Below are 13,830 nucleotides of genomic sequence, written 5' to 3'. Positions count from 1 at the left end.
TAAAAAATGAACACATATTCTTTTGTAATTACTATACACAAGTGACCAAAACCTCAATGTTTCATTTCTAGAAGGAAATACAGTGAGCAATACAGATCTGACACAAAAAACTCAGTGACACGACCAACAATATACATTACAGGAAAAACATCATTATCAAAATCAGCAACTAGTTACATAAGGCACCAAAATGCTTTTTACAGAAATGTCAATCAGAATATTTCCTCACACCTAATAACAAGAAAATAAAATTGGAAGTAGTTTCATAGGCACCTATTAATAGTGTTAAGCAGAGGAATTGATTTAAATAGAGGTAGGTACTATGAATTTAGAAAATGAAGATCAAGTTTCATGATGGACCCATGGAAAACACAAAAGCAGCACAAGAAGCACGTTTGATCACTAGCTAATTTAGGAACTAGATACCTATGTGAACTTGAACATGGAGAAAAATAGTGACTTTTTTCACGAATACTTATCAATTTATCTTAATGCATTCAGTGATGTTGGGTGGCCTCCATATTAAAGGATCATAATATGAATGAAATATGGACAGAATGTTTACTCTTGTCACAGGCTCATTCAATATATGGGTTGCCATTCCTGACTTTTTTATTAACTCCTGGATGAATAAGCCATTCCTCATTTCTCGCCAAATTTTTTAAGACATTGATTGATTTCCTGATTTCCCTGACAGAGTTCTCATCCTAGTTAAGGTTTTATGATCTTCCTAATGAAAATTGACATCTAACCTGAAAAAAAACACCAGACAAAAACTTTTTAAAAATAAACATTCTTACGGGGAAATGATTAATACAATTTGAAACTTCCTCGAACAGTAGACATTGTAATGATATATCACAACAGTGGATCTGTGGCAAAGCCTCAAACTGCACCGGCAAGGATAGAAAATGCAGTCAAGATGAATAGTGCTAGGCAGGGGAGTAATACAAGGATATCCATCATCACATTTTTTATAATATAGATTCAGAGAAAATGATGTATGTGGCATACAAAGAGCTGAAGTGAAAGTAGGCGGGGAACTATTCACATCAGTTAAATTTGCAAATGATAAAGCATTAGTTAGCCAGTCAGCCAAATCATTACAACCTTTACTTAGCGCATTGCAGAATCAGCATGATAAGTACAAGACAATGATTAATAATAAGAAAATGAAGGTAATGAGATTCTCAAGAACATGATGTTAAGATAGTCATTAAAGCTTGGGGACATAAAATAGAACAATTGGAACAGTGCAGCTTTTTAGGAAGTGTTTAGGAGAAGGACGGGCAGATAGGAACAAAAAGAATTCCATTAGGTAATGAACTATTTCAAAGCAGTGGATGTTGATGACATTCGCGTTAACTAAAAATACAAAGAAAAGACTGGTTAAAACTTAAATGTGGAGCACAGTTTTTTTGCCTTAGAAACTTTATTGAGGCAAGAGGATGAGTGCATATCAGAGGTCTTGGAGATGTGGGTGTTGAGAAGAACAGAAAAAATAAAATAGAAAGAAAAAAACGGCCAATGTTGAAGTTGCACGCATGGGAGGAGAAATAGATGGCTGTTGGTAAAAATTTGAAGAAGGCAGGACAAATGGATAAGGGAGATAAAATGGGCAATGGGATAGAGAAAACAGTAATAGAGGTAAGAATGCTGGGAAAGGTAGGTAGAGATAGGAAAAAAAAGCCATTTCAGATAGAATTAAAGGTGATAGAAAGTATGCCAGCTAAAGAGCTGGTCATTGTAATATGTAGAATGGTTTTTAAGTAAATTTGTGTCATGTCAGTAAGGGATTAAGAGTACAGTATTGTACAGAGTCAGGGTTCACCAAAAACCTACCGTAAGTTTGAAGACTACTAGTAAAAATAATAATAATATATTGGGAAGTACATATTTATTATATTTCAGGTATATTTAAAATTCAAGCATAGTGTTTCAGCCACCTAAATATTTATTAAGGAAATGACATGTCATATAAAAATCACTTAAGCTATATGGCTTCTCATGCTGCTTTAGTCAAAGTGAAATTGAAACTCCCAAATGAAAATGAACTCTATTAGAAATCTCATTACAATGATAAGAGTTAATTACATTTGGAGATGCATAGTTTTTATAAGATAATAAGAAGCAATTTAGATTGTTTAAGAACCAATTTCACGGTACAAAAACTTTTCTGATAAAAATGCATCTGAAATTTTCTTCTGCTTAATGCTAGAACTAATTGATAGAAATCATCCCACCAAATATTCACATCAAAATTCTTCAAATAATGAGATAAGAATGTATCACAAGAAAGCACATGTTGTATACATGCTGTATATTAAACAGATTCAGGCGAGATGTAGTGGAAGTTGGTCATTATGAGAAAAAACAAAACATTTGCACTCTTCTACAGATTTATTTGTAACGTACAATGTGTTTCAGATCATTGAACCATCAATGAACTGAAATGCATTGTATGTTCCAAATAAAGCGGTGGAAAAGTGCTAATTTTTTTTCTCGCACGTCATATCACCAAGAATTGATAGGAATGCACTGAAGAGCTCTGTGAAAATAAATATACACAAGGCCTGATCATAGCCAATTCATTCATTGAACATTGTTATAATATTGTAAATGCAATATTATAATTCATATAGTTTGATCCAATAACTGCTTTATGACCATCAATGGATGTTAAATTACATTAGACACATGAAAACAACAGGGTATTTGAGACCTCATTAACAAAGACTTAATAAACCTATATTTTAATTGCGATTATTCAAAATCATGATTTGTCCTCTAATGTGAAATGAAAATTTTACTTCACCATGCTAAGGGGGGGTTTATTGCACCATTGTCCACAATAAGACAGAATCCACTAATTTCACATTTAAATATAATGAACCAAAATATTGGATTTATCATATTCATAGCTTTTATCGCTTTCCGCATACCCTTTATCCACCGAATACATATTTCATGATCACAACATTAGACAATAAATTAATTTTCTGGTCTCTCTCACATGAAATACTGCCGAGTTACATACCATGCAGTAAATAAAGTAACCCGTGAAGAGTTTCCTAGATTTCACTTTGCTTATTGTCCAGAGAATATGGAAAATTTTAAACCATGAATATTAAAAATTCCCTAAGGTACTGAATTGAGGCCGAAAGTATCCTATTAATTGACTTGACATTAAAATTACATTTTAGCTAAATACATTTTGCTCCTGATAATTAGTTAATAAGGAATTTTTGAAGTCCCAGGAGTCGAGTATGCAGATTCAGCAGGTCATGCTCTTAATTTATAAAAATATTTTTTCATCACTTGCCATACACTTGACCCTTTCACAAAAATAAAGATGGCAGAGGATGAAAATTTTTGCATAGGTTAAATAGGAATTTCTATTAATTTAAGGCATAATGTAAAAGTGGGATATTGACCTTTAGTTAAGAGGTTTTACGGCAAAGGCAATCTCAGGTTAATTGACTTAAGCACTGGTGATAATTCCAACCCTAAGGAGAATGTGTACAAGTGTAATGATGTGTGAAGTGAATCATTCAGGGAGCACCACTTTTCAGTAGCTATGTCTCTTGATGTGTGAAAGAATTCAATGGCTCCCATTTCCGTTCAAGTATGTTAAATAATTCATCTGAACTGCCTCCACTGCCGTCATCTTCTGTATCACTGAGGTCACCAAAAACTTGGGCAGCACTTTCTTCTTTTATATCTAATAATGGAATGTGTGAGTCACTGTTACTTCCTTTCCAACTTGCTCTTTTCCTCAATGGTGGAGATGATACACATATCTTCTCTTCTGTACAATCAGCAGAAACAGTCTGTGATGACATAGCTTTGAGAGCTACGTGATTGATAATACCTCCAAGGCACAGGAGGAAACCTATATAGTTGATTGAAGACAACTTGTCTCCATTGATTGCAACAGCCAACATCACAGTCACCAGTTCCTGCATTTGAGAGGAAAATGAAGCACTTGTAATTATGGCACACCATATGCTTATTGAACAGGAAAATAACCATTCATTAAGCACATAAAAATTTACTTCAAAAAGATAGCCCAGTATCTAGCCCATTAACCAGTACAAATTTAAAGAAATGGTGCACAAATTAAAAATTTTAAAAGAAAATTTTTAAGACTGACCCAATACCAGATATTCTAACACTGTTTAGATTTAGCCCAGTACTACCATTACAATTTAATAATAATCACTAAAGTTGCATTTTACATGAGCTTATAACTTTAGTTAAAATAATAATATTTACTTGCTTAAGAGACTTCATAGTGCCATTAATAAGAGAATTTGTTGTAAAATCAAGTATAACAAAGTAGTCAGTCTTTGTGGCATATGATTTAAGTACTCATTCGCACAAAAGCAAGAAATTAAAAGAAAATGAAAAGAAAATGAACAAGATAAAGCAAAATATGTATTAGAAAATAAATTTCTGATGAAATATATAATTATATAGTTCACATAAAAACTAATAAGGTACATGCTTTGGCACAGCTCAACACAACAACAAAGTAATCATCATCTTTCCCTGGAATTTATAGTCATTTTCAAAACATTTAACAGGTTTTAGGTATGGAGTTCCATACTTTACGTGATGAAATGACATTAAATGGGTATGGTCAGAGTGTGTCGAATATGTAAAGCTTCAATGTTTCATGCCATACATTGATCTGTTAATCTCTAGTTTCTGAATTGACATTAAAGGTCAATTGCCTACATAGATAAGTACAAACATATCTGAATTTTAAATGTACTCAATTAATACTGGTACAAATACTCAATTCATAATATATTATATTTGATCTAGCTTTGGTCATTAATGTAATTTATAAAATGAAGTGATGCACTCATTTTTTTGACACGAAAAAAATGTGGACTCGGACATTTTGCAGCTACTACCTTGAACAAAAAGTTCCCAGAATAACCACCGTGTGGCGCTCCCATCGTTCCGATTTGAGTTCTGTTTTTTTTGTTAAATTGGTACACCTGTTGTTGATATTCCCTTTAAATCTTAGTGTCATAACTTGACATTTGCAAAAGTTACGTAGCCAAGAGTACATCTATCTCTGTGTGTGTTGGCGATTTTTTACAATAGCAGAAATGGATTTAAATTTGCAACAACGAACTTGTATTAAATTTTGCGTAAAAAACGGATTTAGTGGCGCACGGACGTTGGAAATGTTGGAAAAGTGTTTCGGCAACGATTCTCTAAAAAAAACGGTCGTTTACCAGTGGCACGAGCGGTTCAGAAGTGGTCGTGAGTCAATCGAAGATGATGAACGCAGTGGCAGACCATCGACATCGAAAGTCGGTGAAAAAATTGATAAAGTAAAATAAATGTTGGTCAATAACCGCAAATTAACCATCAGAGAAATAGCGGAGGACTTGAACATTGCCTATGGATCCGCCCAAGACATTGTGGTTAATGATTTGGGTTTCCGTCGTGTAGCAGCAAAGTTGGTGCCAAAATACCTCAATTTCATGCAAAAAAGAGACCGTGTTGACGTCGCAAAAGACATGATTTGCGAGGCTGAATCCGATCCCACATTCATCAAAAGGATCATTACTGGAGACGAGACGTGGGTTTATGAGTACGACACGCAATCCAGACATCAGGCAAGTGAATGGCGTTCACCAAATGAGCCGAGACCAAAAAAACCACGTCGTTTTCAGTCAAAAAAGAAGGCAATGCTGACGGTTTTCATGGATTACAACGGTGTAGTGCATCATGAATTTTTGCCAGAAGGCCAGACAGTAAACAAAGAGTATTATTTGGGCGTTATGAGACGTTTGCGTGAAGCAATTCGCCGAAAGAGACCAGAAATGTGGGCAGAAAACTCGTGGATTTTGCACCATGATAACGCACCGTCGCACAGTGCTATCATTATTCGTAATTTTTTGACGAAAAATGCAACAAATACCATCCAACAGCCACCGAATTCACCTGATTTGGCTCCCTGTGACTTCTTTCTGTTCAATCGAGTTAAAAAACCATTACGGGGAACGCGTTTTAGCAGCCGAGAGGAAGTAATGGAAAAATCGCAGGAAGCACTGATGGACATACCGAAAACCGACCGTAACTTTTGCAAATGTCAAGTTATGGCACTAAGATTTAAAGGGAATATCAACAACAGATGTACCAATTTAACAAAAAAAACAGAACTCAAATCGGAACGATGGGAGCGCCACACGGTGGTTATTCCGGGAACTTTTTGATCAAGGTAGTATGTGAGTTTCTGGTTAACACTGCATGATACATCTGGAAACATAATTTAACAACCAATGAGCACAAACACTTGCATTTGTCACAGTGGAACAAAGATTACATTCCCAAAGTGACATAACCCAGGTTAATGTTCTGTTGACCATCACTCCAAGGCTATTAACAGAGTTTGAGTAGTTCATTTCCATCTATTGAACGATAAATTTTGGTATTTTCTAGACCATTAAGTATGAACCTACTTGGAATTACTAATTATAGTTGCCTTAGTTTTATCAGGATAGGGTTTGATTTAAATGATGGATATTCAATGATACATGGCTTTGATGTGGCCACTGACTAATTTGTTGTTTACTTCTGTGAGGGATCATGTAAGTCTGCAAGCCATCTGCATTAAAGTTACATTTATAGGACTGTGTACTAAGTTGGGAAAGTCTTTATTAGTACAGAGAATAACATCATCCCAGGATTAAGACTTAAGGAATGCCTCCAAACAGGAGGTAATTGATGCATGTTACTGCCAACATCCTTTACAGCTCATTAGCATTTAGACAGATAAGACTGGTCCCAGCATATGGTATTGAGGAAAAGTCTAAGCCCATTCAGTTATGGCAGGATTAAGTCATAATCAACGGAATTGAAGGCTTTATTGCAATCAAATTTTGAGGTTATGTAGAGATCACACCAAAGTTTTCAGATTACTCGAGCGCTACTCCATATAGTAAGATGGCAGTTTAGCTGGTGATGCTTACTGCAACTGTCATTCAGCCAGATGGAACAACATGGGAATAACCTAATAGCCCTGAAATCATACAATTTTACAGTTCTATGGAAATTCCATTAATTGGTAGTCTATCTTGTTCTATGGCAGAATTTCACAATTCATAAATACAAGCAAATGTTAAGTGCGTGAGAAACTGGGACTCAAAAATTCAATTTAAAACATGATGATAGTAATTAACCTGTAGGTTGGTTTCATTGGTAATAGTAACAGTTTTTAGGGGAGGCGGCTGACAGTCGAGGTCATTTTTGCCACTAGGGATGGATATGAAAGGATGAAGGGTAGAGAGAAACCCGGCATCGGCATTAGCCTGCTGTTAATTAAAGGCGCCAAGTGGTCCGCAATTTACCATCCTAACCGATGGATGGCATACTCACTCTAAGTGCTCTCCACAAAGCACCTCAAGTAGGGATTGGGATACCACTGAAAAATATCAGCCGCCTTTTCAGTGGTGAGGGTAGAACTGACCTAATACTTAACCCTACATATTGTGTGGAATTCACACACAAGCGTGCTGGGGTTCTTTTCCTTGTGCAGTCTGTGGTTTCCCCAGAAGATATTGTAAGTGAATAATCACACAGCTTAGATGAAAGCGAAGGTACTCTAGCAGCATCACCTACAATTGAACCTGGGTCATCCGGTCAGTAGCCCAGCACTCTACTCACTAGGACTATCACACCCTCCCAAAGCATGACTATGTTTGCAATACAGATTACATATCAAGACTTTTAAAATTATGGCTTTGTGCTATCTTGAGTATGCAATCAGGACTGAGTCATCCTTTGTGCAGGATGTGCACCACAAAAAGGTACATGACTAGATGGTAAAGCCCCTACCGATTCATATACCAAGCAGGTGGGGGATCACACAAATACATTCCTGGATTTTTTCAAAACATGAGATATTTGATGCTGAAAAATTGAATTGTTTTCCTATCATATGGGCATACTCTGCTTTCAAGGTAGATAGTGTAATTGCATACAAATTAATAATTTATAGTCATGATCATTAACTCTATTATCATTATTAAATCCTCTTTTGTTTCAAAATATTTCAGTTCCTTAGTTCTTCATATCATTATTAGAATGACAACCGTTTATTTATAACTTAATAATAGCCACAATATTAAAGTGTAAAATCAAATTATATATATGAAGTAGTTAATGAAGATCTGTACAGTGCATTCAACTGGACACCGTTCTTACCTTAAATATACCGGCTACAGAAAGACTCAGGCTAGATGTATAGGAAACTACCATATACTCAGCCACCTCCATTAAGAATGCCATAACTGAGCCAATTAAAACCATTCCGATAGTTTTAAATACAATTTCCCATGGAGTCAAATTGAAATCATTGTGATTAACAATGAAAGATTTGCCTGAAATCAGAAAGCATTATCAAATGATTAGCTAATAAAATTAGCCTATAAAATGTTACTCTGTGAAGTGCTTCTAAGAAACTGGTTGCCTCACTCAAGAGGTATTAAGGCACCTCACCTTCTACTGCAATAGCAATAGGAAGCAATGCCACAATCATCCATGGCTGTATATGGTACACCATGTCAATTGGGTTGTGAAGACCCAATTTTGACTTCTGCATTACCAGCTGGGCCAGAGTCCATCGAAGGCCACTGAATAACCAAGACCGAAAAGTAAAGCAAAAATTAAAATAAGCTAAGTAACACCTCAAAGGGCGATTGCAAAGATGAAATATTTGCTGTTATGATTACAATTGACATTATTCATGTTGATAATAAGAGGTGCATATAAATACAGGTAGTAAAGTAAATACTTGTAGGTTTCATAAATCTTAGGCTAGCTGCCTTTACAAAATATACATCCATGGCAATATATTACAGCATATGTTTCATCTTACGTCAATTATGAAAATCTGAAGGCAAACAGGACAATAATAAATACTAAATGGTAGGTCCAAACCAAAGCTCTATAAATTAAATATACTCCTGTGAATTTTCAACTCGAGATTCTAATTGCAATATTTAAAAGTACTGAAACAGTATTAGTCTTAAAACAAGGGTGGATTCAAATAATTACACAAAATGATTTTTTCCCAATTTGTTTAAAATGCTTTTATTAAAATAGTGACATAAAGTAAATAAACAAATATACATCAAGCATCTTACTTTATTTGAAAAAACTAAGCCAGTAGAATTGTTTTATAATAGAGATTTTAACTATGTTATTGGCCAACCCAAAACTATTGCAAATTGTCATAATTTTTTATATTGTCACTTATACACATTATGACTAGTTTATTGTATGGATTCCCGAAAAAGCCAGCCAGCTGCCTACTGTCAAGAGAGGTGACTAATGGAGTTGGCGGAAAATATTTTTCAACTTTGACTAAAAATGATAAACTATTTTTCTAGAAAAGCAGATAACACTGGAAGTGAAATATTGTACCATGTTTAACAATTCACCTTATCACTTCATGATTAGGCTGTTTTCTGAGCCCACTTGACACAGGAAAGATATACTTGGATGATCATTCCACCAACCAAAAGGATTAAAATGTTCCTTGAAAGACGATCAGTGATACAATGCCAGTGGCAGAGTGAAAGTGGCAATGAAGTCCCTCCAATATGAAATATAAAGATCCTCATGACCTTTTCCTTGGCTATCCCAATAATTCAACTATCCAGCATTGCTCACTCCCTAATCTCGACTATTGCTCAGTTGTCTACGCTGATGTGAATAAGGAGCTAAGTACCAAATTACTAAGGCTCCAAAATTCTTGTCTACGATTCATCTTTAATATGCATTTTATTGAACGTGTAACTCCTTACTATAAAATGTTGAATTGGTTAAAACTCGATCAGAGGAGAATGCTTCAAAAGGCCTCACAATTATTTATAGTTCTGAATTCAAAAACCCCTTCATATTTATATGAAAATTTTATATTCAATTCACTTACGACAAAGAGATCAACCCGCATTAGAAAAACATTCCATCTTCCCGAATACCGCACGGCTATATATGAAGTCATTCAGTATTTCATCCTGTAAATTATGGAACTCTTTGCCTAATAAAGTAAAATTATCCAGGAACACATCCCAATTCAACAGGAAAATGTTTGAATATCTGTCTACCACACTACCAAAATGACCTTATTACTGTTCTATCAGGCTAAATATTTAACTATTGTTCTTTGTATTTGTATGTATGTATTGTACTATATGTTTCGTTCAACTGATGTTAAATTATGTCTTGTGACTGGTTTAATTACCTTATTCTATGGATTATGTAAACCAGTTTCACTCCATAGGTTTCAAAACCTAATGTAACCTGTATTCTGCTCCAAGGGACTTTGCTCCCAGAGCAATAAAAATTGTTTATTATTATTATTAACCATGCCGGATTATTTGGAACATACAGTAAACATTAATCCCACAATTCACGAGTACTTCAAATGACAACATTCTTCTCAAGGACATTTAATCACTAATATGAACCATCATATGAGCTCAAACACTGTGAACCTCAAGGACCATAATAAAGAATCACACAAATTTAAATGGCCACAAGTTTTCCCTTTCCTCCTGCCTCAAGATGTAAGGAATACTTTCAACGGTCATTGGCATTACATAAAAAATACACTACACTGATTCTCATAATGGATGACACTTACCTAATTAAAGATGCAAGGAGTACTAAGAGAAATCCCAACACATCGAATTCTGTAGCCTTATAGGTGAACAACATCAGGCCAAGGGAAATGTTTAACACGATAAAAACTAGCTTCCATGACTGAAAAGATACCAATTTTATTAGTGCATTAATACCTCAGGTACAAAGAATGATATCAACATACCTCTATTGTTCAAGCTATGCAAGCACTTGGTTATGGCATTCAGCAAATTCTGGTTTGGATAAAAGCATAACGCAATCCCTATCAATGACATGAAAAGGATAAGATATATAACTCAAGTCACTGCTAAAATATTATTAGGATGAGAACCTAATTTACAGCACTATCATTTGTTTGGGATTCCATGTTAAGTAGAAATAATAGAACATCTTGTTGTAATTTTACACTATAATAAATTAAATGACTCTGGTCACTGTCCACAGTAAGTACATTTTTATGAAAAGGTATTGCTTGTTCGTATCTACCGGACATAAAAAGTCAGTAACCAAATTTTTCACTTATTTTTTGTGGAAACTTAATTTTCTGACGGAATTTCAATAATAGTATCTTCCACAAAGATTTATTTCAGAAGTGCCAACTAAATGGAATTTGAAATTTTTCTTGAAATCTCAGAATTCCCCAGCCAATAATGTCAATAGCCCACCAGCATTTTAGGTGAAACGTTGGGATTTTCTTGTTAATTGATGAGTAACAATTACATTACAAATATTGCTGGGTAAAATTTTTCACAGCTAGAAAATTCAAGGTTTATTGAAAAAATTAAAATTAATTCGAAAATGTTAACATAAAGTAACAGTTAAAGTAGCAAAATAACTATTCTGCCAGAAAACATTAATTGAATTCAATTGCATTCGTACATTCTAATTTATAACACACGGTTTTACATTACCAGTTTCAAAATCCATCTATTAATACTCATTCTTATCACACATGTATTGTTCTCTCTAATGGATAAAAGAAACTTAATGCAATTAAATAAAAAGCTAATTGCTTTGCAATGATTACCCATTAGTCAATTAGAGCATCACATAAGCTATCACAAGTTATTAGATGGTTTTAGTACAAAAATTGCTTTCATTATTCCACTCAGTATTGTTCAACTAAATAACAGACTCACAATGACTGAACAGTGTATGCTATGTATCTTGCTGTTTAATCAATTGTACATTTCCATATCGCTTTTTCAAATTCTCTGGCTCATCCTGTTCAACGAAGTTCTGTGACTTTTCGTTGATTCCCAGGATTGGTGACCAACATGAACTTCCAGCATTTATAAACTATTATTTAAGAACCATTAATCAGGGCCTATTCGTCCTCCTAAATAAAAATATCCACTAGGACAAGCACATAAAAATATTATTGTACAATTACAATACTTCTACTAAAAAAATTATTTATACAGAAACCCACAGTCATATAAAAGGGATCAGATATTAATAATAATAGCTTCTATTTCTGTTGGCAACAAAGTGGCATTGAAACTATCAGATAGCAGCATACAAATAAAGTAATTACCCACAAAGAATACCACAGAGTGCTAGCTTAATGCTCGACAGATTAATAAAATGTTTAATTTTCATTCAACAAAAACTTAATAAAAATCCAATAGAATTGGCAAGACAGAAAGGTTTTTAAGTTGCATTTAATAATTATTCTATCAGTATGTAAGGTGTCAATCCTATAGCCAATTATGAATACATTCATTGACATTGTCATTCAACCTTAAGACTTCAAAAACTCTATTTTGTAAATTGAAAATGTAGACTACTACAAAATAATTGTTTCCAATCTAATAACTGAAGAGCCTCGACTTGACTGCAACCTTTGCTTTGCTGTAAGACCATGGGAGCATATGTCAAAGAAAAGGGACTACGCAACATGATATAACCTTATCAGTATTCAGCCTTCGACAACTTTTTTGTTTAAAAATGTAGTTCTCAATTTAAATTGCCTAATCTTGAGAGATGATAAAAAAACAGGTTGATCATTTCATATTTTTTTATTTATACATAAATTAGGCTGAAAATGGTTAAGATCAAGTACCTTTTCTTCCAGCTTGAAGATTAATGCAAATCCCATGATAAAAATTATAGCAGTTGACTTTGTCATTGTGTAACTGAAATAATAAAAAATATACACTGACAAAAAGAGGCACTATAGCATTAAGAACCTTCGATATATAGGTATAATGTACTTCAAAGACTAACGAAAGAATCTAAGAAGTTCCTTCGCTGGAAAATTGTTAAGATCATACTCACAGGGAAACTGTAACAAGCTCTAAGCCCCAATTAGAAATCCCAATGTCAAGACCACTGGCGAGTCCTGTTGGGGCTACTTTCAATATGTAATTTTTCCATTCTACAGTGACTCTATCTTTTTGGTGGTAACACTCCCAAAGCATTCGGCAAATTCCTGCTAAAATAAACTTCACTGCCATGTGACATACTGCTACAGAAAGTGGGAATGGCAAGAACTGGAATATAAACAGTATTATAAAGTACTAATGCAAATTAAAATAACTACAAAATAAATGTATACGAAAGTTCCATTGCTCAGGTGAATTGTTATCAAATAAGAAGCATAAAATTGACACCTTCAGTAACCAATGTTGATAGAAGACGAGACCAATGGAGAAGATATAATATACACCAATTAAAGAAAGTGTACGAATGTAAACAGTAAGTAGTCCACGATGACATTTATTCACGTAGTCTTGTATCATACGAAAGAGTTTCATAATTATTTATCATAGCTCTAGGAATAGTCAAACATGAAATATGAGAGGGCTGATCACAATGTTTTGAACTTCATTTCTCAGGCGACGTTTCACATGGGATAACTTAGGTCGATTAACGAATATCGTACAGAAGTCGACCATGATTCGATTTCACTAAATCGACCAAAATGTATTTACCCTTAGTAATAGATAGCTGGTAAAAGTAGTACAAAATGCATGAACCTGCTTTGCGGAGAGCCTACTATTCTGGATGTGACATCGACCAGTAATTGTTACAATATTGTAAAAAAATCGCATGACTAAACCGCGATAAATATTTTTTTAGAAGAAAAGTAATCATCTCTTATTCTGATTAAGGAACGTCCATCGTTCATGAGTTTCACGACAAAGCTTTTCT

General features: G+C 34.3%; 1 protein-coding gene across 1 annotated transcript; it reads right to left on the bottom strand.

The window, feature by feature from the left end:
- LOC139692307 (solute carrier family 35 member C2) lies at nt 1-13,517 on the bottom strand. The gene is made up of 7 exons (XM_071590413.1): nt 13,290-13,517; nt 12,955-13,169; nt 12,740-12,812; nt 10,676-10,794; nt 8,524-8,657; nt 8,230-8,405; nt 1-3,959 (listed from the first exon to the last, which is right to left on the bottom strand). Exons 1-7 carry the CDS (start codon nt 13,431-13,433, stop codon nt 3,576-3,578), a joined length of 1,245 nt encoding a protein of 414 aa, XP_071446514.1. The 5' UTR covers nt 13,434-13,517; the 3' UTR covers nt 1-3,575.
- Nucleotides 13,518-13,830: the final 313 nt, after the last annotated feature.

This window comes from Hetaerina americana, unplaced genomic scaffold, assembly GCF_022747635.1.
Source record: "Hetaerina americana unplaced genomic scaffold, ioHetAmer1.1.p SCAF_4, whole genome shotgun sequence".
NCBI classification, from domain to species: Eukaryota; Metazoa; Arthropoda; class Insecta; order Odonata; family Calopterygidae; genus Hetaerina; species Hetaerina americana.
Note: the sequence above shows the minus strand (reverse complement) of the source record. Positions and strands in the feature narration are given on the sequence as shown.

Excerpts from the sequence above, each read along its gene's own strand:
- LOC139692307 (XM_071590413.1), bottom strand. The coding sequence starts at position 13,433 with ATGAAACTCTTTCGTATGATACAAGACTACGTGAATAAATGTCATCGT. Across the intron at positions 13,170-13,289 it reads ATCAACATTGGTTACTGAAG|TTCTTGCCATTCCCACTTTC; the intron begins GTGTCAATTTTA and ends TTTATATTCCAG. Across the intron at positions 8,658-10,675 it reads CTCCTTGCATCTTTAATTAG|TGGCCTTCGATGGACTCTGG; the intron begins GTAAGTGTCATC and ends TTGGTTATTCAG.